This window comes from Benincasa hispida, chromosome 9, assembly GCF_027475165.1.
Source record: "Benincasa hispida cultivar pf3 chromosome 9, pf3_genome.v1.1, whole genome shotgun sequence".
NCBI lineage: Eukaryota > Viridiplantae > Streptophyta > Magnoliopsida > Cucurbitales > Cucurbitaceae > Benincasa > Benincasa hispida.
Window position 1 is genome coordinate 80619419 of NC_143486.1, and position 24500 is coordinate 80643918.

The 24500-nt window shown below is 33.4% G+C and overlaps 1 protein-coding gene and 1 long non-coding RNA gene across 3 annotated transcripts; both read left to right on the plus strand.

The window, feature by feature from the left end:
* Positions 1-524: 524 nt before the first annotated feature.
* Positions 525-12525, plus strand: LOC120086574 (DNAse I-like superfamily protein). 2 transcript variants are annotated; one of them, XM_039043297.2, is made up of 10 exons: positions 525-767; positions 1690-1793; positions 2076-2116; positions 2675-2724; positions 8002-8071; positions 9081-9202; positions 9777-9883; positions 10662-10812; positions 10939-11086; positions 12044-12525. In XM_039043297.2, exons 1-10 carry the CDS (start codon positions 715-717, stop codon positions 12353-12355), a joined length of 1158 nt encoding a protein of 385 aa, XP_038899225.1. In that variant the 5' UTR covers positions 525-714; the 3' UTR covers positions 12356-12525. The 2 variants fall into 2 exon arrangements, with proteins under 2 accessions (XP_038899225.1, XP_038899226.1); XM_039043298.2 differs by lacking the exon at positions 2675-2724 and having other exon boundaries at positions 551-767.
* Positions 12526-13800: 1275 nt separating this feature from the next.
* Positions 13801-23923, plus strand: LOC150034096 (uncharacterized). Its single transcript, XR_016532114.1, has 3 exons — positions 13801-14714; positions 20181-20491; positions 21672-23923. It is a non-coding gene; the product is annotated as an uncharacterized LOC150034096 (long non-coding RNA).
* Positions 23924-24500: the final 577 nt, after the last annotated feature.

A 24500-nucleotide genomic window follows, 5' to 3' on the forward strand; every position in this document is an offset into this window, starting at 1 on the left:
AAGCAACATCTAAGATGTTGAAGTACAATAGTTAATAAAATACAATAGAAAAATGACTCAAATTACAAAGAAGAAGAAGATTAGAGAGAGAAATATGAATATAAACGAATAACTTTGTTATTGAAAATATTTTTCATATACCCTTGAACTTTGAGGTTATATCGATTTAAACCTCAAACTAATAGTTGCATCAATTTAAATCCTAAACTTTCATAAGTATATTAATTTAAACATGAACTTCCATAAATATATCAATTTTAACCTGAACTTTCATAAGTATATCTAAATAAAACACAATGAAGAGTTTAAATTGATACAACTAGAAAATTTCAATGTTTAAATTGATACACTTAGAAAATTTCAATGTTTAAATTGATACATTTACAAACATTTGAAATTTAAATTGATATAATTATTAATTTAAAATTTAAATGGATATACTTATAAAAATTGAAGATTTAAATTTAAATTAATCAAATCGTGAAAGTTGAATGGTATAAATTGATATTTTCTCTAGTAAAAATTGAAATCCCAAACTATATTCAATTTTAGTCAGATTGACGTTTGACCGTCACGGGTGGTTCTTTCTCACCGTTTCCATGAAAACACAAAAACCACTACCTGTTGGTGTTTCAGCTCCCGCCGCCGCCATCTAACCCATCCAATTTGTACACATATATATATTTTCTTTTGATCTTCTTCAGGTGATCGATTATGCTTGCACCCTTCTTCTCTCTCCCTCAGATTCCCATTCGCTCTCTAACCAGGTAATCAGGTCTCGCTCTCTCTATCTGAAGCTTCAATTTGATTTCCTATAATGTTATGGCAATGGATTGATTCTAGTATTATTCTTGAATCCTTCTTCGACTATGTCCGCCTCCGAAGGCACTGTAGATTGACGTAACGATTAAAGAGTTTTGGAAGCTTAACTTGGTCGACTTTGTTTATTTATTTTGCGTTTGATAGTTTTTTAGTGGGTTACGAAAAGAATAGCGTTTCTCTTGTTTGTACTTATGATCATTGGTTGAATGACGCTGACTGAGTGAAAGTGAAGTGATATGAGTGAGGTTATTGCTGGTGGAGTGTTGTGATGTCAGTTTCGATAATTTTCTAGGCGGAGAGCGTTATTGAGAAAATTAACAAAAACATGGAACATTCAATGATTTGGAAATGGTGTGATTAAAGGGGAGTGATTTTGTAATGGTTTAAATCACTCTAGTTATTTAAAATCAATTTAATGTTTGATTTTTTTTTACTCCTTTGAATGTGATTCTCATACAATTGAAGCTGATATTGAATCATTAAAAGCATGTATGGGAATGATTCTGAAAATGATCAAAGTAATTTTAATCATTTCATAATCACTCCCGAACGTGCTCTAATGAGTTTGCAATGGTTAAAACTTCTTTTATTAGGTTTAAAATCACTCCAAAACATGTATTTAAATTTTAATCATTCAAAATCAATTTAGTGTTTGATTTTACACTATTAAACATGATTTTTATGTCATGAAAATTGATTTAGAAGGATTAAAAGTACATGTTGGAGTAATTTTGACATTAAAAAAGTGATGTTAACTCAAAACCATTCACGACTATGCAGGTAAAAATAATTGTCTGGATGCTTTCAGAGTAATCGTTATGAGTTTTATTATTCTTTTTTCCACTTATTACGTTCTATCACTGGCAGAAATATCATGCATAACATGAGTGCTGTAGCAGTACAATCTCCAAAACATCCAAAGTTCATCTCTGTGGAAGGGGCTGACATTTACTCAAGAAGTAAATCTGATGGTATGTGTTTCCCCTTGTTTCAATGGAATAGAAATGGCTATTTTGATCACTGATGATCGTGTTTTTCTCAATATGAATTTGTCCATTTGGTTAGATCAGACTTGTTGACACTCATCATTCAACTGAACAGTGTACATCAATAGATTTTTCTCATTTAAAATTTTTAAACAACTTTTTTTTTTGTACTCGTACCTTTTTTTATACTTGTACGTTATCTAAGCATGGAATTTCTACATTGCTTCACTCATTACTAATTATGACATGTCTATATTGCTACTGCAGGTATCAGATTTCGCTTTGTTTCTTACAATATTTTGGCGCAGGTGAGCAACACTTTGTGATTAATATCCTTCTTTATTCTTAATCTCAGTTTATGCTTCTGTTGTTTGTTAAACCTCCAGTAATATATAAGTGGAAATGTGTTGCTCTTGCCTCCATATGACAGAACATCATAATTTTAGTTCTTCATGGATTCAACCAACTTTCTTTTTGTTTTTGTTTTTTTTGTTTTTTGTTTTTTTTTTGTTTTATTTTTTTTTATTTTTATTTTTTTTGCATTTTATATACTATTGAAATTATTGAATATAACTCATATTCCTTGATGATTTTGGACTCTTCTTTTGATGAAAAGTGCAAACCGTATATAAGGTTGATATGTTTTCTTGGCATGCTTGTCAAAGAAAATTAATGCTATTGCTAATGGAAAGATCTTGCGGGAATTTTCGAAAGTCCATCTTTTGTAGCATGTGAATCTTAGTACATAGTCAATGACAGGAAACATTCATTTTTATGGGTGGCATATTCAATTGGACTAATTGATTTTGTTTTAACATATCAGGTCACATTGCATATTGACTATTGTTTTTGTATTCCTTTTGTAGGTCTATGTGAAGAGTTGTTATTTTCCACATTCTCCATCCATATGCCTTAAGTATATATCTTTTATTTTCTAATCTTCATGAATTGATTCGTTGAAATTATTTTTAGATCAGTATTAAAGCACAGTTGATAGATTTGGTGGAAAGTTAAGCCATATATGGTGCCATGCATCTATTAGGTATCTGATTCTGCACTCAGGAAATCCAACAACAGCTAGAACAAGAACAGAGCACAAGCTCTGAAATAGTCGTATTGATATAGAAAGTAAAGACAGTAAGATTGATACAATCAGGAAATAGAAAAGATAATGACAAGCCCTTCATAGTGATTCGAGGAGTAGAAGAAATGAAAGAAAAACTAACAAGTACCCAGCCAATTGGAGAGGGCCGCAACTCTCTTCCAAAAGCTATTTCAACTCTTCCTCAAATTTGGTGCCCCTCTGCCTTCTTCCTCTATTGGTTTTATAGCCCTTAGTGGTCCCTAAGTTCCTAACCCATACGGTTATTTCCCTTTTTCTCTTTCCATGATTATTCCCTTGCACGGTTATTCCCTCCCTCATTTTAGATCCTTGGTGTAATTCCTCTTCTACCTCTTCTTTTATGTGTTAATAATTGGGGGGTCTAACAATACTGGGCATGATTGACATATTTGCTCCAGTTTAAGGGGGAGTATTATAATATGTATTTAAATTGTAATTATAATTAGTTGTCCTTTATTGTAATTTTATATCTCCTAGATTAGGTTTTCTTAGTTGCCCATATATATATGTATCTTCAGCCTGATTAATTGAATAAGATCATTATTCTCTCTAAAACTATTGAGTACAACTCTTTCCAAAAGAGATTGAGGAAATTCTTGCCCCCATCTGTAATTATGGACTTAGGTACCCTGTGATGCCTCATAACTTCTTGGATGAATAGTTCTGCCACTTGTTTTGCTGAGAAGGATGCTTTAATTTGATGAAATGAGCATATTTGCTCAATCGATCCACTATTACTAAGATGGAATTGTACCCCTCAGATTTAGGTAACCCTTCGACAAAGTCCATGGTTAAATTTTCTTCCCATATTTGTTCCGGGACTGGTAGAGATTGTAACAAACAGGCTGGATTCAGAGCTTTTGTTTTATTTCGTTGACATATCTCACACTGTTCTACATATCTCTTCACATTTAACTTCATGCCTTGCCAAAACAACTTTCCAAACATTTTCTTACAAGTTCTAAGGAAACCTAAATGGCCCTCTAACACTGAGTTGTGATACATATCGAGTGAGGGAATTAAGGTTGAATTCTTAGAGATTACCAACCTTCCTTTATAAAGTAACTTCCCACACTCCCATTGATACCTGGGTTTTCCATCCAGATCTTCCTTTTGTAGTTTCTCATCCTCCTCTACCTCCTTTAATATGACATCCACTTCCACCAATGCTTGAGAGGTCATCATGAACATCTCTGCTTCGAGTGGTAACCTGGATAGGGCATCCGCAGCTTTGTTTTGTAAACCAGGTTGGTATAAGATCTCAAGATCATACCCCATCAATTTTGTCAGCCATCTTTGAAATTGTGGTTGTACCTCCCGTTGTTTCAATAAGAACTTGAGTTCCTTTTGGTCTGAGATCACGGTGAACTTATTTCCTAGGAGATAATGGCGCATTTCTGAATGGCCAACATCACTGCCATCAGATCTCGTTCGTAGACTGATTTCTCTTGGGCTCGAGTAGATAACTTCTGATTGAAGTAGCCTATTGGTCTACAATCCTGACTTAACACGGCCTCCAACCCAAAATCGGATGCATCAGTCTCAATCACGAATGGAAGGGAGAAGTTAGGTAGAGCCAATACTGGAATCGTCCTCGTTGCTACCTTTAAATCTTCAAAGGCTTGTGTAGCTTGCTCATTCCACCATAACTCATTCTTGTGTAGGAGTTGAGTTAAGGACGTTGCAATTTGCCCATAGTTTTGCACAAACCTTTTATAATAGCCCGTGAGACCCAAAAATCCCCTTAGTTCTGTCACATTCTTTGGTTGAGGCCAATTGATCATTGCGACTTTTACATCGTCTGCTTCTACACCTTCCTGGGATACCCAATGTCCTAGGTACTGGATTCGAGCTTGGCAGAATGAACATTTCGCCTTGTTTGCAAATAGTTTGTGATCTTGCAAGACATAAAAAAAAATTAAAAAAAAAAAGCCAAATGTATCTCGTGAGTTGAGATGTTAGGACTATATATCAAAATGTCATTAAAAAAATACCAACACAAACCTTCATAGAAATGGCCTGAATATGTGATTCATTAAGGACTGGAAGGTGGCCGAAGCATTTGTCAATCTGAAGGGCATTACCAAAAATTCATAGTGGCCCTCGTGAGTTCTAAAAGCAGTTTTCTCCATATCTTTCTCGTTCATTCTAATCTAGTGATAACTGGATCTTAAATCCAATTTGGAATATACCGCAGAACCGTGAAGCTCCTCGAGTAATTCTTCGATCATTGGAATGGGAAACTTGTCTGTGATGGTGATCTAATTGAGTTGTCGATAATCTACACAAAACTTGCATCCCCCAACTTTTTTTCTTAACAAGCAGGACGGGACTTGAGTAGGGGCTTTGGCTTGGCCTAATGATTCCTGCATGCAACATTTCTCCCACGAGCCTTTCAATCTCTTTTTTCTGATGGTGGCCATATTTATATGGTCTGACATTCACTGGAGGTTGCCCTTCTTGAGTGATAATCTGGCGATCAAAGATGTTGTCACTTTCCTGGAGTAATGTTTGAATCATAATTGGTAATGCCTCCTCTGGTTTCTTCTCCTTCTCCACCCATGGTTCAGCAACTTCATTACCTTCCCAATTCTGGAACTCAATAAGGAATCCCTAATCCTCTTCTTCCCACTCTTTAGCTAAAACCTTTAGGGAAATTTCTGTTCTCGTGAGAGACGAGTCTCTTTGTAATGTCAATGTTCTGTCCCCATCCTTGAAACACATAGTGAGAGATGGCCAATGGACTCCCATGAACATGGTGGTAAACAACCATTGCATCCCTAAAACCACGTCCATTCTTCCTAACTCAATTGGAGGAAATCAGTGATGACCGTCAAGGTTTGCAGTTTGATTACCATTGCTTTAACAAATCCCCTTTCCTTTCACAGCTTCCCCATTGCCAATTACCACGTCATATTTCGCCGTGCCTATTATCGGAAGTTTTAGCTCATCTATCAGTCTTTGATTGACAAAATTGTGGGTTGCACCGCAGCCAATACTAGACTTCTTTTCCCTCTGTCGTCCCTTTGAGTTTCATCGTCCCCCTCTTGGGAAATCCCATCATTGAGCATAGGGAGATTTCCATGTCTTCCACAATCTCAATTGATGCCAATTCCAAAATTTCTTCTGCTTCGATTTCTTCTGTCTCCTTCTCCTCGCACTCATCGCTGTCGTTCGTGATGAACAACGTTAATTCTCAATTCTCCTTGACCTTACAACTATGGCCTTGCGAATACTTAATGTTGCATCGGAAACACAATCCCTTCTCCAATCATTCTCGATACTCACTGTCCAATAATCGCTTTACCAGTGGTCCTTCTTCACCAGATTCCCCTTGATTAGAATCGAGACTTGCCTCGTCGATCCCAATTCTGAGCCTCTAGGGTTTAGTTTTGTTGCTGAATTAGTTGACGCGCTTTGGGCTTGGGCTTCACCTTTTGAAGGCCCGATCATTCCTAAGTTGGTCAAAGCCAATTTTAGTGCTAGGTTTCAATTGTCGACTAATTGGGCTTCTCTCACACGCTCATCCAAGTCCACGGGACACCTACTGATGACCTCAGCCTGTAAGGAGGGCTCAAGCCCATTAAAAAACGCTTCCGTAAGCATGCTCTCAGCCAACTCTGGTAGCATCGCTGAGTACGTCACGAACTTCTTCACGTAATCTGCATAACTTTCTTCTTGTTTGATCTGGAGTAGCCTTGCCCCCAAGTTTCCTTCAGTCGTCAGATGATAACGCTCATACATCCTCTTCTTTAACTCATCCCACGTCGATATTGGCCGGTGATTGTGGCTCCACCGAAACCAGTCGACCTCGTCCGGAGTGAAGTTGACGATCGCCACCTTCACCTTCTCAGCATTATTCAATTCATGTATTTCGAAATGATATTCTGCTCTATACACCCAGGATTCAGGATTTTCGCCTGTGAAAACCGGCATTTCCAAACGTTTGTATTTGCTCTTGTCCATTCCTCATGTTCCTTGACTCTGGCCTGAATCGACTTCATCCATTTTCTCCTTCATCTTGAGCCGAGATCCATCCGTCGTGCCAAACTATGAGTTTTTCTATACTTTTACAGGGGCCCATAATTATTTCCTTCATACTAGCAATTTCTTTCTCGTTTGCCTCCATCCTCTCCTCTATTTGTTTCTGCGCCATTTGCCTTGTTCGCCCCAGGATTTTAGGGCTCTAATATCAATTTGTTAGGTATCTAATTCCTGCACTCAGTAAACCCAATAACAGCTAGAACAAGAACAAAGCACAAGCTCTAAAATAGTTGTATTGGTATAGAAAGAAAAGACAGTAAGATTGATACAATCAGGAAATAGAAAAGACAATGACAAGCCCTTCACATTGATCCAAGGAGTAGAAGAAATGAAAAAAAAAACTAACAAGTACCCAGCCAATTCGAGAGGAATGCAACTCTCCTTCCAAAAGCTATTTCAGCTCTTCCTCAAATTCGGTGTCCCTCTGCCTTCTTCCTCTATTGGTTTTATAGCCCCTAGTGGTCCCTAACCCATACGGTTATTTCCCCTTTTTCTCTTTCCATGATTATGACCTTGCACGGTTATTCCCTCCCTCATTTAAGATCCTTGGTGTAATTCCTCTTCTACCCCTTCTTTTATATGTGTTAATAATTGGGGGTCTAACAGCATCCTTCAGGATTTTAGTAATTTTATACAATCATTCACATTGTTACAAAAAAAAAATAAGTGACGGCCAAGCTTGAAAATCCCAGAATAACTTGTTTTACCAAATCAATTGTAAATGTTAATTAGGTCTCCAAAATGGGCATTTTCTCCTCTACCATAATAGATATCGTGTGCCATTCAATATGTATTGTTTGATATCCAGTTCTCGGGCTGGACAAAAGATTCTATGGTGAACTCAAAATCTTAATGTGTTTAATGGTTAATTTTGTCTTTGTTACGCATCTCTAATAGCTAAGAGTAAGAACAGCTGGGAGACTGGGATTGTGAGAATTGTGATAAATTCTATTCTAGAGCCAATAAAGCTAGCTGTGCCTCATTCATATTTTCCAACTTGTAGTAGGTTTAACTTCTGATTTACAGGTGGAAAGCTCGATCGCAGGCAATTTTAGCTGTTCTTAAGAATCTCGAAGCTGATTTTTTCTGTCTACAGGTTTGGCCCTCTATCTCTCCCTCTCTCTCCCTCTCTCTCTTTCTCTATCTCAATTGAAATAACTTAAGGAACCTGCGTGATGAAGCTATATCTGTTTTCTGAACTGAGGATGATGATGGAATTTTAAGTGTGAAATAGGATCGCAATGCAATGAGAAAACTTGGATCGTACGTTGTACCAAATTCACAAGATGTTCAAATGTAGTGAAATTGGGGACCACAATGTACAACAAAGTTTACTTCTTGTGTAATTTAAGTTTTTTTTTGTTCAGAAGGATTGAAATTCCTGATTTAACACATACATATATAAAGTCTACAAAATGAGCTATAAACTTGAACCAATAAGTCTTGTAAAAGTAATTAGGGTTCAGTTATTTTGCACCACACAGGATATTGGGATATAAGAAGTGACCTCTTAGTACGTTACAAGCTTTTTAAGAAATATGCGGTTATGCTTTTCTTTGAAGGGGTTGACACTGATTTTTTGAGAATTTGAGGCTGCATTATTCTTTGTCTTTAAATTTCTAATTAGAAAAAGTTTTAGTGCCGGTATGATCACACTGATCAGTTTTTTAATATGTTTATTTTTTAATTGTCACGAAGTTGTTAAGGTTGTTCTACTACATTACACGTGCAATGAAAATTAAATGAAGTCCCTACTTAAGCGAGGTAGATTAGTGAGCTAGTGGAAGGTATCGTTATTAAACTTGTACCTTACGTAGTCAGAAGAAAAAAAAAAAGGTAAGCGAGAAATAACCAAGTACTTTTTTGGGAGGTATTTTTCTCTACTCCATTCCTCTCGGCTGCTTTCATCTTTTTCTTGTAATGCCATCTAGTTTCTTATCTAAGGCCAAGTTGAAAACCTGAAATACTTGCATGGAACATTTATAGATGACCATGAATTATTTGAATAAAGACAGGCTGAAGCTCATTATAACCGCTCTATTTCCCAATGCTTTCCCTTGATTCAAAATTCCAATAATGCACAAATTTTTTTGAAACCCGCCCAGGAAGTTGATGAATATGATAGCTTTTACAAAGGAAATTTGGAAAGGTGTGGATATTCCAGCTTATATATCCAGAGAAGTGGCCAGAAACGTGATGGATGTGGAATTTTTTTCAAGCACGAAAAGTATGCTATTTTCTTTCTTTGTTAATCTTGCTTTTTCTCAGAGAAATAGCTTCTTGTTGTAGGCATTATCATCTTTCCCATATCTTTAATTAAAGACAAAAAATTGACATTTCTAACTGTGGCAATAGAACTTATTTGGAAACCCAGTGGGGGCATAAAGATAACTTCTACAATTCTATTCCCAGTTTTTGGTTGTGTAATACCCTGTTGATTTCATTTTCCTACTGCCTCCAGACCCGTACTCCAGTCAATGTTTTAGTTGTTGACTTTCTCTGTACTTTTGGGATGTCATATATACAAGTTTACCAATATACAAAAGTTCTTAGCTTTTACTGATTGCTTGGCTTGCTGATAACTAACTATTTATTTTAGAGAAGTTGTTCCAATTTTTTCAACTTTAGACTATCCCATAATATTTTGAATTGTTTGATGCAGCGAAATCCCCATGCATATATTTTGTATTTTCTTGCAATAGATCCATGAAGTCATCTTGCTGGTTATGTTTTTCCTAAATCCAAATTTTCCCCCTTATATTCTGCATCTCATCTAATATTTATTTCCTCCACTGTTTCAGAGCTGAGTTGATCATAGAGGACAGAATTGAATACAATGATCTTGTAGACTCTATACAAGATGATGGTCGTGTAACCAGTGCTAGTAATGATGTTGAATCAAACAAGGGTAACTTCCTTATTATAGCAATTATTATTTAAGTTTAGTCTAAAACAGTTTAAGCTAATGACCAATCAGGAAAGAGAAAGAGTTATGTGCCTCTTCTTTATTTCTGAGGAAGTAGGTTTAGACTCTCTAAGAAATGCTGATTCATTAAATCTGCAAGAGATACTGTAAGATTGAAAGTAATGGGCATTCCTTGCTCTTAGATCCAAGGCGGTTGTATGAGGACAATTTCTTTCTCTGTTTTACCGAGCCAAAAAAAGTCTTGAGGTTTCATTATTACATTCATCTGGTTGGGCGAGAGAAACAACAAAATCTTCTAAGGGTGTGAAAGTTCTTATTGTGATGTTTGGTCCCTTACTAGATTTTCTATTTCTCCATGAACTTTTGTTTCCAAGCTCTTTTGTAATTATTCGATAGGTCTTATTACTCTTGATTGGAGCCCTTTCTTGCACTTCGGTTCCTTTTTGTGGGCTTTGTTTTTATATACCCATGTATTATTTTGTTTTTCTAAATGAAAATCAAGTTTTTTTCACAATTTTTTTTTTTTTTACATGCATCTGCCTTTAAATAGTATCTAGTGATAGACTTCACTCAGAGTATATTCACTCAGCTTTTATGATTAGTTTGTAGAATTGAGAAGAGCATTACCCATGGTTCCTTTTTTGTATTTCTATTTCCATTTCATTTTTTAAAAGGACAAATATTGGTGTTATATTTTTGGTAATGTTGACTTACTTTGCCATGGCCTACAGGAGCTAATTCTTCAAACATGTGAATTCAGGTTTATCGCCAAAAACCACCACAGCCGATCACGGGGATCCTAACGATCCCCGAGTAAGATTAAAACGTGATTGCGTCGGGATTATGGCTGCTTTCAAACTCAGAAAGCCTTTTCATCATGTTGTAATTGTAGCAAACACTCATCTTTACTGGTAAAATTCTACTTTATAGTTTTCTTTGCCGTTATCTGTAAAGACAATACGGTTGCTTTTAGAACCTGTTGTATTGAAGAACATCTTATCCACTCAATATGTAAAGAAAGGGATATTTTGTTACAGGGATCCAAAATGGGCTGATGTCAAGCTCGCCCAGGCGAAGTATCTTTTATCGCGCCTAGCTCGATTCAAAACTTTAGTAGCTGAAAAATTTGAATGCACACCCTCAATACTTTTGGCTGGCGACTTCAATTCAACCCCAGGAGATAAGGTTTGTGTTCTATCTTGATTTATCATTTGCATCCTGAAGAAATGGTATTTTTTTTATTTTAATTATTATGTTTAAATTATAAGTTTAGTTCCTGGACTATGTCTATTTGATCGCGAAACTTTCAGAAGTGTCTAAAAGGTCCTTGTACGTTCAATTTTGTGCCACTGAGTCCTTGAGCTTTCAATTCATGTGCTTTATAAGGTCTTGCTATGTTGAAAAAAATTATAATTAATTGTTCTATTAGACAGAAATTTGAATTTTATGTCTATGGGATCCTAAACTTTCATTTTTTTGTGTCTAGTAGATTCAAGAATTTTAAAAAAACTTCAAATAGGTCAAGAATCTATTAGACACATAATTGAGAATTCAAAATCTTTTGGATACAAAATTGATGTATAATTCAAATTTATATCTAATTGAATAATTAATTTTAATTTTTTTTCGACAGAATAGAGCCCTAATAAACACATGAATTTAAAGTTCGGGGACCTTTTCCACAAAATTTAAACTTTAGGGATCAGATAAACACAAACCTCAAAGTTACGGGACTAAATTCATAATTTAACTAATTATTATTGAATATGAAAAGTATTTTTTACGTAAGCTCATATAACAGAAACGTAAGAAATATTGGGTACTAGTTAGCTTATGTTATTTTTGGGAAACGCAACTCTCTCTTTATTGATAAGATCGTACTTCAAAATAATTTTCGTTAAAAAAATTAACTCCATAGTTCAAAATGAAGAGAGACGGTAAATAGTTTGGTGTTATAACTACAGGATTCAAATACATAGTTCAAAAACTCGGAGTATTTGAATCCTGTTGAATTAAACGAAAACTAGACTCAAAGTCTATAGGCTTCTAATTAGAATGAAATGTTTCTTGAATCTTACTTAACCTTCACAAACTCCCACCAATGTAGACCTAACACTTGTTACTTGTCTCAAAATTATTTAGGTATACCAATACCTTGTTTCAGGCAACTCCTGTTCTGGATTTTCTCCTGAAAGCTTGGAAGATCTTCCTTTACCTCTTTGTAGTGTCTATGCTTCTATATTAGGGAGTGAACCTTCCTTTACAAACTTCACTCCCGGCTTCACTGGTACTCTTGATTATATATTTCTCTCACCTTCGGATTCTATAAGACCCGTCAGCTTTCTAGAACTCCCAGATTCAGAATGCCCAGAGGTTATTGGTGGGTTACCCAATTTTAACTACCCAAGTGATCATCTTCCTATTGGTGCTGAATTTGAAATCACAATGGAATAAGCTACTCATTTTTCTTTTCTTTTTCATGTTGATTGTTTAGACATTTCTTCTGTGTTCCATCAAAGTTCAGAATGATTGTAATTTGTAAACCTAGATCTTGAAACCAAAATCTTTTTTTTTTTTTTTTTGTTATTTTTATTATGGTTAAATTATAATTTAGTCTTTATACATGTTTGTGTTTTATTTTGTGTCAATTTTGTCTCTAGATATTAAAATATTATGTTAGTCCTTGTACTTTTCTTTTGTCGTACTATCAATAAATCTTAAATTTAGTCCATTGAATTTCAATAAATTTGTTGAAGTTAAGTTTTATCAACATCATCAATTAAAATAATATTTTTTTTTACAATAATCAATAATAAATTAATAAGAACAGTTTAATTTATTGAAAGTATATGATTAAAATGATAAAATATTAAAAGTAAAGCGACAAAAGTGATATTTTAACATCATATTAAATTTTTAGCACTGTTGTAGCACTTTTTTTTCTTTTTAATAGTACTGTTGCATAATTAATGAGCCAAGTTCAAATTAAAATTTGAAACTACCAAAATTATATGTATTAAACCGTGACAAAAGTTGGGAAGCATTAAAGTTGATGTTTATTTCAAATTTAACATTTATTGTTCTATTTGATAATCATTTTACTTTTTGTTTTTTGTTTTTGAAAATTAAGCATATTTTTTCTCCATTTCTTACAATGATTTGCATCTTTATTAGGTACAATTATTGAACTTTTAGTCAAATAACTTTTGAAAGCTACACTTTTTAGTTCTTAAAATTTGGTTTGATTTTTTAAATCACTGGCGAAAAGTGGATAACAAAGGAAGGAAGTAGTGTCTATAAGTTTAATTTTCAAAAACAAAATGGTTACGAAATAGGGTCTATACTTTTTGTTTTTTGTTCTTTTTAAAGTTAGGTTTATTTTCTCTTCATTTCTTATAATTATTTGCATCTTTTTAAGTAAATGATTGAATTATTAGCCAAATTCCAAGAATAAAAATAAATTTTAAAGGCCATCTTTTGGTGACCATTTAGTTTTTTATTTTTGTTTTTCAAAATTAAGTCTATCGACATTACTTTCATCTCTAAATTTCTTCATTAGTTATTTACTTTTTACCAATGATTTAAAAAATTATGCAAAAAATTGAAAACTAAAAAACAACTTTTAAAAACTTGTTTTTGTTTTTGTAATTTGGCTAAGAATTCAATTATTATACTTGATAAAGATGCAGATCATTGTAAGAAATGAGAAGAAATAAGCTTAATTTTTAAAAACCAAAAACAAAAAATGAAATAGTTACCAAATAGGCCTAAAAGCTATTTTTTTAATTTTCAAATTTTGACTTAGTTTTTTAAATCATTGGCAAAAAATAGATACTTGGGAAGAAATTTGGAGGTGTAAGTAATATCTATAAACTTAATCTTTAAAAAAAAAAATCAAAGGATTATCAAACGAGATCTCAACATCACAAGCTTATAAACAAAAAGTTCTAGTGCACAATAATGTTTACTTCTTACTAGCCACCCAATCATACTTTTTACAAACAATGTTGAAAACAAAAGGAAAAAGACTTTTTTTTTTTCGTTTGGTTTTCAAAAGAGTTCCAAAGTGGACCCAAAATATTATTCTAAGCCTAGACACATACATTTAAGTTGGTAGAATTAGAAACACACATGATACTAGTTCCATCACTCATTCTTATGCCTTTAATATCACATTTTACATACAATAATTAGGCATAGTAGTAGTATAAGGCAAAACAGGCATTGAGAAATAAGCATCAACAGAAATCACTTCAATCTTCTTCATTCTCTCATCTTCATAGGCATCACAGCAACATTCATTGTAAAAGGCTTTAGCCTTCCTTAATATATGGCTGATTGTTGAAGTAAAATACCACAAATTCAAGTGAAGTACTTCTCTTGCATTATTCCCAAACTGACCTTTCTTTCTTCTTCTACTCCTTCTTCTTCTTCTTCTTCTTCCCTTGCCATCTCCAAGCTTCTCACTGTCACTCACTTCCTTGTATGCACAATGGCCATTGCTTTCTCTCTTTAAACTCTCTCTCTTCAGGCTCTTTTTTCCTTTCTTCTCAAGCCCTCCAAGCCCTAGAAGTTGGGTGGAAATAGACATTAATAGATGAATGGAAGACAAGGCTTAGAGAAGAAGTCTGCTAAGAAGGTGAAGTCATTTGAGTGCTTTTATAGCAAAGCTTTGGGGATTGAAGGAGCTTTCTTTTACATTTTGATGGGCCTCTATGGTAGTACATGAACATGTGAAAATTGGACCATAGTTAGCTGTCTCCTTGTGCTGTCTTTCTCAATCATCAAGCTTGGTGAAAACAATTTTCTCTAGGTAATTTCTCATCACAAGTTTAATGTCCTTTGCCTTTGGTCATCTTATTCAAGGGCTTTCATTGTGATTAGTGGGTTTTTTTGTCCTTATCTTTTTAAATGATAATGACCCTAAATCATATGGGTCTAGTTGATAAGTTCAATAATGAATGTGATAAGTAGAATTCTGTCACAATTAGTGTAAGTGAAAGTTCATATAAGAATCTTTCTTTTGACATATGCTATATACACACTTTTTTTAGTTTATATTGTTAGGGATTCCAACCTCTTCTCCCTTGATTGAGAATATATTTTAAATCGGTTGGACTATGCTCGAGTTGGTAGATACATATTGTGTTATACACTTGATGACATATGCAATATATAATTTTTGGTTGAAAAGCACTTTTGGTCTCTAAATTTTGATGAAAGTAACAATTTAGATTCTAAATTTTGATTTGTAGAGATTTAGTTTCTCTATTTTCAATTTTGTAATAATTTAGTACTTCAACTTTAATATGTAACAATTTAGTTCTTGTACTTTCAAATGTTTAATAAATTTAGTCTCTAATGTTAAAAAAAAATTGAAATTTGATGTCAAATTTTATTATTTTATGACGTAGACTTTGTATTTTATAAAAATATCGAGTCTCAAATTAGTATATCGGTTTATTTATGCAAAAATTTTATTAAATCTTAACATTAATTTCCATGTTATGGACTGTTACAAATTTTAAACTATAGGGACTAAATTGTTATAAAATTGAAAGTACAAACTAAAGCCATAAACTAAGGCCTCGTTGGGTAATAATTTGGTTTTTCGTTTTTGTTTCTTAAAATCAAGCATCTTTCATCTACATTTCTTACAATGATTTACATATTTCTTTAAATCATTGGTGAAAGTAGATAACAAATAAAGAAATTTAGATGTTACTTCTACGAAAAATCAAAGCAAAATGATTATCAAATGGGGTCTAAATCGTTACAAATCAAAGTTCATGGGCTAAATTGTTACTTCTAACAAAGTTTAGAGATTAAAAATAGTTTTTATTTTTTTAAAAAAAAAAATTGTAGTTTGATTGCAACAAGATTGTTCTAGAACATATGTAATTTAAAGAATTAAAAAAAATAAATAAATAAATGAAAAGAGGATTTCAGGGACCCAAAAAAAAAAACATTGCCAGGTAGGTGCCAGCTAATAGTTGAAAGACGAAAGGATCTTCATCCCCCAAAATTGGTCATAACATTACTTCATTTCAGTGCCCTTATGATTGGTTTTCTTCATTTCCATGTCAGATTTGTCACTGCTTTTTGCTTCATTCTTCAGGCAATTTTCTCACTCTTTTTACCTTTTCTTTTCTTTTTTTCTTTTTTTTTTCCTTCAGGCTATATTATTAAAAATAATAATAATAAAAAATATACTCCTGACTTTCATAAATGCTTCAAAACTACCGTTGAACTTAGAAGTAAAAAATACTTTAGAATGTTATACATGACCGAGACTTAAAATGGTATGGTAATGTCTTAAATTTATGTGGTAGTCCAAATGTTTTATTCCAGATTACTGTCATACTATGTTTGGTCTCAATTTTCGTTTGAAATTTGTCCACTAATGGTATTTTAGAACGTTTATGAAAGTTTAAGGAATAAAATATTGCAACTTTTGAAAGTTTAGAGATATTATTAAAATCAAGAGCAAAGTTCAAGGTATTAAAAGTAAAGTTTTTTTTTTTTTTTTAATCTATTATTGTTGCTTTTTTTTCGTTAGGCTATGAGGATATGTGATTGTTGTTTATGTCTATGAATTCCTTACACCCAAATATTGTAGTAACAGATGGATTGAGAATAGTCAATGTGCACGTAAGTTGGACCTGACATTCACAGATAAATAAATATATTAAAAAATGTAGTTAATGGATATGATTGAGTTTGATTCTCTATTTACGATCAAATTAATGATCGTTAACAAAAGCTTTTATCAAATGGTAAGTCGAATATATTGATTTGAGATGATAATCAATTTCTTATCCATTCCATTATTATTAGCATGAGCATAGTTCAATATTCGTTGTTATATATATTTTTTTTACTCAAATTGAAGGGATCGTCATATTGAAAAATAGACTATAATTTCAAATAAAGTTGCTTGAAATTACACGTTAGTATATTTGAAGGAATGGGGGCACTCCTATTTAAGAGGTCGGTTTACATCGTACAAGGTAATGTGGTCTATGAGACTCTAATAGCTTTCAATATTCCATTTTAAGAATGTTACGTTTCTTAGAGGGAATTTCAATATACGGATTATTTTTTCAATCATACACGTTTATTTAATTCACTAACTTTTTGTTGGTTTTATATATATATATATATATATACCCTAAAATATTTGTAAATGATATCAAAATATTATGGTATATTTATGATAAACTATGATAGACTACCATGATATAGATAGATACAAATAATATTTTATCACGGTCTATCGTAGATAGATAATGAAATTTTGTTATATTTATAAATATTTTTGTTCATTTTTCTATATTTGAAAACAACTTTATATATAAACTCTCTAGTTAGTTTCAGTTATGAGGGAAGACCTTGAAATTTTTCTTTTTTTGTCTTTGAACTTTGACGTTCGTATAAAAAAAATACATTTAAAGAGCTTTTTTTTATATACAATTTAGAAAATATGAAAAAATTGATGTGACAACTAATGCGTAAAAATAAAAGATGTGTGATGCCATTCATATTACATGATCATCCAACTACATTGGCTTTATAAGTGATGTGTAAAAAATTGATTAGGTAAATTATTCGCACGTGCATGCGTACATATATATCCTTAATAATACGTTTGAACCATCTACTATTATTGATAAATGATATCGACTCATCTAATATGTAGTTATAAATATAAAGTTTCTTTTACAAATAGATGAGGAAAAACTATTGTGAAATTATACCTAAAAATAACTTATTGAGAAGTTTTAAACCACAACCAAACTATGTATAGTTTACTTGGTTGTCTAATTACAAATTGTCATATCAAAAAATATTTATTTTTTTTCTTAAATATTTTTTTTTATTTTTTTTCAAAAAAAAGGGACTAATTTTTTTCGTTTTATAATAATTATTATTTATTAGCCTAAAGTTTGAATCGACATTTAAAAAAAATGATTTTGTGTTGTGAAAATGAAACCAAGTGGCTATTGATTTTCCCACTTCTCTCCATCAAATAAATTTTCCTTTCAATTGTATTCTTACTTTCTTTTTTTTTTTTTTTTAATTTTAGAATTCCGTCTCTCTAACAGCATTCTATATTTTTTTTAAATAATAATAAGAACTTCCATTAATCGTACAAATAAAAAATTAAATAAAATTGATTGCATTTCTTAAATAGACGCATTCCATAAAGAAACAAAAAAAAAAAAAAAAAAAAAAAAAAAAAAAAAATCTTGTTTCCTCAATTTTTTTTCAGAAGGTAGCTTCTTTTTTTTTATTTTTTAAAGTGCAATATTGATCTAATTAATTCATTAAACTTCAAAGATAATTAAGTCAATATATATATATATATATATTAAGAATATGGAAAAATACATCCTCAGATATTGAGTTAATTTTCATTTAATCTCTATATTTCAAAATGTTACATTTTTAATTCTTCAATTTAATTTTTATTTTGTTTCTAGATATCAATATTGTACATTTTTACCTTCCAATTTTTTCTAATATGACTTTTGATCTTTGCCTTAGATTTTCTAATTAATTCAATTGTAATGAAAAATGATAAAAACAAATATAATTATAATTATTTTTAACAAAAATTCGATTGTTGAAAATATTGTGTCAAAGCAACTTCTCCTGTTTGATCAAGATTTCCTCATAATGATTAATAGACAATAACATTAAGCATTAAAAGTGATTTTTTTTTTATAAAAAAAATGAAGAAGAAGAAGTAAAAGTGTAAATTTTGAAATTTAAAATCAAACATAAATGAATTATGACAATAATGTAACGTTTTGAAACATAAAAGATGAAAATAATTTGATCCAAAAAGATAATTTTTTTTTCCCCACATAGTATATATACAAAATTAATTTAAATGAGTTTTAAAAAAATGAATATCGAAAATGATATGAATGAGAGGTTAATAAAGTTTGGAAGATATTTTAAAAAAAAAAAAAATATCGAAGGTTATGAAGTAATAAAGTGGGAATAATTGAAGTGGGACCCACGCAAGTCATATTGTGACAAAAAAGACATGAGGTCGAAGCCCAAAAGTTGGTCAATGGTTACATCAAAAAGGGCCCACTCATCATTACTTTTCTTTTTATTATTTTTACTCGTGTAATTGTATAGTCAAATAATAATAATAATAATAATAATAATAATCTTTTCGATCTCTTTTTTTTTTTTTTTTATCTAGTTTTTATTTAGTTTTTATGTTTCAAAATATTACGCATTTAGATGTTAAATTTTAAGTTTGGTTTTAATTTAATCCCTAACTTCTAAAATGTTACAATTTTTGCCCTTGAGATTTGAGTTTTGTTTTAATTTGATCTCTATATTTCAATATTTTACAACTTTAACGTCGGTTTTTTCCATTAAAAACTCACTTTCATTCATTGATGTCAATATCTGTTGATTCATTTAAAATAATTATAAAGTGAACTTTTAAATTTAAGGGGAAAATACCTTTTTGGTCTTGTTTTGCGTCTAGTTTATATTTAGCCCTTAGATTTCAAAATATTACACATTTAGCTCTTAGACTTTGAGTTTGGTTTCAATTTAGTCTTTAGGTTTCAGAATGTTACAATTTAACCCTTGACATTTGAGTTTGTTTCAATTTAAAACCTATGCTTCTAGATTTACATTTTTAACTTCGATTTTTCATTTAATACTCATTTTCCGTCTTTATTATTAATGTATGTTAATAAATTTAAAAGAATATAACTAATAAGTTTTGTTATATTTATCACTTTTAAAAGTTAAATTCAAATTTTTTGCTTCATAATTATTTTTAATTAATTAAAAGACATTGATGTCAATGACTGAAAATGAGTACTTGATGAAAAATTAATGTTAAAAATGTAAAATCTTGAAACATAAGGACCAAATTGAAATAAAACTAAATTCTCAGTGGTAAAATTGTAACATTTTGAAACCTAGAGACTAAATTGAAACGAAACTCAAAACTTAATAACTAAATATGTAACATTTTGAAATTTATAGACTAAATAGAAACTAAACCCAAAATCTATAAACCAAGAGATAATTTTTCCTAAATTTAATTTTAAAGATAATGAAAAATAGTGAAACATAATTGTAAACTTTGAACTCTAAGTTTCCTATATAAGCATGTTTAGCCAAAGGAATGTTATATTAATTATTTGATAAGTGGAGATCCATGGTTACTTACAGGGGTTATGAAGGAAGGGAAGGAAAAATAAATTAATTGAAGGAGCTCACTAATTGGAATTGGCAGGAAACACTAAGTACGGGATGAGGTGGCGGCTTGACCATTGAACACGGGAGGCAACAGGAAGAATAAATGGAAGCGGAAATTCAGAAGCTTGGTTTGGCAACTGACTTGAGCAAATTAAGTGAGATCAATGCAATTTGAAAGTTGGGAGAATCTAGTTTTCGAGGTTATTTTTCCGGAGAAAGATCCCAAAAGGAGAAGAACAAAAAGTGAAGAATTTGCAAAATGGGCAGATTCTCGGATTAATCAAGACCTAGGGTGAAGATTGAAAGCTCCAGGCCAAACTACAAGGAATTTTCGGTTGATATTTTAAGGTAAGAAATTGACTCAATTATAAACAAGTTTGTAGAATGAAGTTTCTTAAAAAGAGTCCTGGATTTTGAGTTATGAATTTTTGAAGTTAAAATAGGAAATTTGTGCATAAACCAGTAGCTGCTTAGGAAGATTAAGCAAACAGCTCACTATAGAGAGCGAGAGAGAGCAAGAGCAAGAGGTGGATCTCGATAAGGACAGGAATCTCGCTGGTTTTGCACTTAATCTCGCAAGAAAGTGCCAAATCTCACTGGGAATGGTAAATCTCGCTCATGAGGATGATCTCACTCATAAGGATGATCTCGCTCATGAGGGTGATCTCGCTCGTGATGATCATCTCCTAGTAATGCTGATTTTGTTGATAAAAGTGTCATTAGTAAACGAACCCTCTAAGGCATTTTGCTGAGAATTCTAAGGAATCTAACCGGGAATTATGTCCTTTCAGGCCAAGAAGAGCTATGAGAGGCATATAAACCGTTAAGAGCCCCGAAAAGCTGTGAGTGACTAAAATGAACTTAATGCTTTCAATACTTATGCATAAAAGACCATGTAAGTTACAGTGATGTTGGTGATGAATTTATACTTCCTCAAGCAACAAATGTTTAATGAATAGCATAGCGTATCTTCTCCAACTTGTATATGTTTTAACGCATGCCAAGGTATGTTGTGAATTCATTACAAAAGTTAAGTTCCTATGTTGAAGCTGCGTTCTGGAGGAAGGCTATGATGAAATGAGTCTTTATGTAAATGGCATGTAATGAAACTTAATTTGATGCTAGAAAATAACCTGGTACTAAAGGACACGGATAAGGTATATGGATAATAGTACCTAAGGTGTTGACGGTACTTAGAAGACTCCACGTGCACGTAGGTAGTTCTGAATGAGAGGCCAAAGTATGGGTTTCCTAGGCCATATACCAGCAAAGGAAGGCCGAAGTATGGATCTCTTGGCCGGTAACAGACGTTGGGAGCTAGAGCAATGTATGCTCGTTCTCAACTTGGGAATAATGATGTTTAATGATGTTTAAGAGTAGTTATCAATGTTTATATTTAGAGGAAGTTGCTTGAGATGCCCATTGGTATATTTACATGTTTATAGTGATGTAATGCATGGTGTAATATGATTCTATAGTCACTCACTAGGCTACTAGCTCACAGATTTTCTATGTTTTCCTTTTCCAGGTAGCAGTCAAATTCCTCAAGGTTGATCCTGCTGCTGCTTGCCACTGAAAGGCCCGGCTTGTCAAGAAGAACTTAGGTTGATGGTCTGCCTATGTACACATGTTTTGAGAGGGACTAGGGCTTTGTTAGTGATGTTTGGGCCCAACTGTAAATATTTTACCTGTAGATGTTGTGTCATGACTTTTTGCATGTGATTATATAAACTTATGTAGAACCTTATGAAGGCATGTTGTATGCGTAGATTAATAATGTTTAACAGGTTGGTGTTTAGGTTAGAAGGCTTAGGTGGTAAGTGTTAGCAGTAAGGCTGGTAACTGCTACCGTCAAATCTCTTTCCAGATTAAGAGGGTAATCTGGGAACGGGGTGTGACAAGTTGGTATCAGAGCATAATGTTTTGGGAATAAGAGGGAAAGTTTATGCATAAGTCTAAGTCCCTAAAGTGTAAGTCCCTAACATGTGTACATTGTAATAGGTGGAATGCCAAGGCAAAGTGGCAAACAGAGTAGGTAGATAGGAGGCAGCAATACTGACCTTACCAATAGAGGCTCAGAGATTAGAAAGAACCCACCGAGTGGAAAGAGGAAGGTGAACAATCCAGTGGGCCAAAAAGTGACGTCTGAAGGAGAGTCTAGTATTCCCCAGGCAAGGGCAGATTCCCAGCTAGAAGATATAGTTTTTGACAGGATAATGTAGAGGTTAGCAGCCAATGTGGACTCAATACGAGCCGACCCAGAGAAGAAATATGGCATTGAGAGGTTTAAAGCCCTAGGGGCTGTGACATTTGAAGGTACAGCAGACCCAGCTAAAGCCGAGTTATGGCTGGATGTAGTTGAAAAATGTTTCAATGTTATGAGCTATCCAGAGGACAGGAAGGTAGGATTAACAACCTTTCTACTATAGAAAGGAACGGAGAAATGGTGGAAGGTGATATCCACCAGACGAGCTAGTACAACTGCGATGTTATGGCCTGAGTTGAGAAAGGCCTTTGAAGACAAGTATTACCCCAGCTCGTTCCGATATGCGAAAAAGGATGAGTTCCTCATACTGACATAGGGAACGATGTCAGTGGCAGAATATGAACAGAAATTTACAAAGTTATCATAGTATGCTCTACCGATTATTGCTGAGGAAAGATATAGATGCAGGAAGTTTGAACAAGGTTTGAGGAAAGAGATCAGAACTCCGGTGACATCTACGGCTAATTGGCTAGACTTGAACCAGTTAGTAGAAACGGCGACACGAGTCGAACGGAGTTTGGCAGATGATGAGCAGTTGCAAAGGGGCAGTGAGGCTGTAGTAGGACCAAGAGATAGGGGATCCTGACCTCCAGTTGCAATTTAGACTAGTGGAAGCCAATTCAGGGGTACGAGTTGACAGGGATCCAAGAAGAGGAAATCGAGACCCTTGGCCAGTGCAGTCAACCGACCAGAAATGCCACGAGCTGGTGAGTCGATAGCCAGCACAGACAGGAAACCGATGTGCCCTAGTTGTGGCAAGAGGCATTTTGGAGTATGTTATGATGGCAGAGAGGTATGTTTCCAATGCGGACAAATAGGGCATTTCAAAAGAGACTGTCCCCGGGTGAACAGAGAAGCCCCAACAGCACAGCAGACAAACTCCCAAATAGTTAACCAACCAAAAGGCGCTGGAAATCGAGGCGAAGGGTCAAGTGATGCCAAGCAGAAGGGTGTCGTAGGTCGACCCCAGTAACAGGGGCGAGTGTATGTTGTGGCACACTAAGAGGCAGCGGAGTCTCCAGATGTTGTGACCGGTAATGTCATATTATGTAGACAATCTGCTCATGTTTTATTTGACCCTGGTGCCACACATTCATTTATATCCAGCATGTTTGTATCTAGTATTGATAGATTGTTTGAGCCTATGCCTGAAGAGCTATATATCTCTACCCCTATGGGAGATGTGATAATAGTAGAGGAATGTTATAAGCATTGTGAAATGTCGATCAATGGTCAAGACTTTTATGTTGATTTACTTCCCCTGGATTTGTTAGAGTTTTATGCTATCCTAGGGATGGATTTCCTAAGTAAATATCGTGCTTTAGTGGACTGCTACAAGAAAGAAGTAATGCTCAGAAAATCAAGTGGCCAGGACGCAGTTCTGGTAGGAAGCAAAAGATTAATTGCAGGAAGTCTAATATCAGCAGTGAAAGTTAGAAAGCTGTTGAGTAAGGGATGTAAGGCCTATCTAGCTCACGTAGTGATTGCTCAAAGGAAAGAGCTGAACCCCAAAGACGTCCCCGTGGTAAATGAGTTTCGAGATGTATTTCTTGAGGAATTATCGAGATTGCCACCCGATAGAGAACTGGAGTTCACTATTGACTTAATTCCAAGAAAAACTCCCATATTGCAGGCACCATACAGAATGGTGCCAACTAAGTTAAAAGAATTAAAGGTTCAGCTGCAAGAGTTAATTGACAAGGAATACATTCGACCTAGTGTATCACCTTGGGGAGCTCTAGTGTTATTTGTAAGGAAGAAAGACAGTACACTTAGATTGTGTATCGACTATAGGCAGCTGAATAAGGTAACGATTAAGAATAAATATCCGTTACTACGCATTGATGATTTGTTTGATCAGCTAAGAGGAGCCATAGTGCTTTCAAAGGTAGACCTAAGATCGGGTTATCATCAATTGAACGTGAAGGAAGCTGACATTCCTTAAACCGCATTTAGAACAAGATATGGACATTATGAATTTCTAGTAATGCCATTTGGACTGACAAATGCCCCTGCAGTATTCATGGACCTTATGAACAAGGTATTTCATCCCTACTTGGACCAATTCGTGATAGTATTCATTGATGATAT

What these genes read in the sequence shown, in the direction of transcription:
- LOC120086574 (XM_039043297.2), top strand. Translation starts at nt 715, where the DNA reads ATGCTTGCACCCTTCTTCTCTCTCCCTCAGATTCCCATTCGCTCTCTA. An exon ending in CCCATTCGCTCTCTAACCAG is followed by an intron (nt 768 to 1,689) that starts GTAATCAGGTCT and finishes TATCACTGGCAG; the next exon opens with AAATATCATGCATAACATGA. An exon ending in CTGATTTTTTCTGTCTACAG is followed by an intron (nt 8,072 to 9,080) that starts GTTTGGCCCTCT and finishes AAACCCGCCCAG; the next exon opens with GAAGTTGATGAATATGATAG.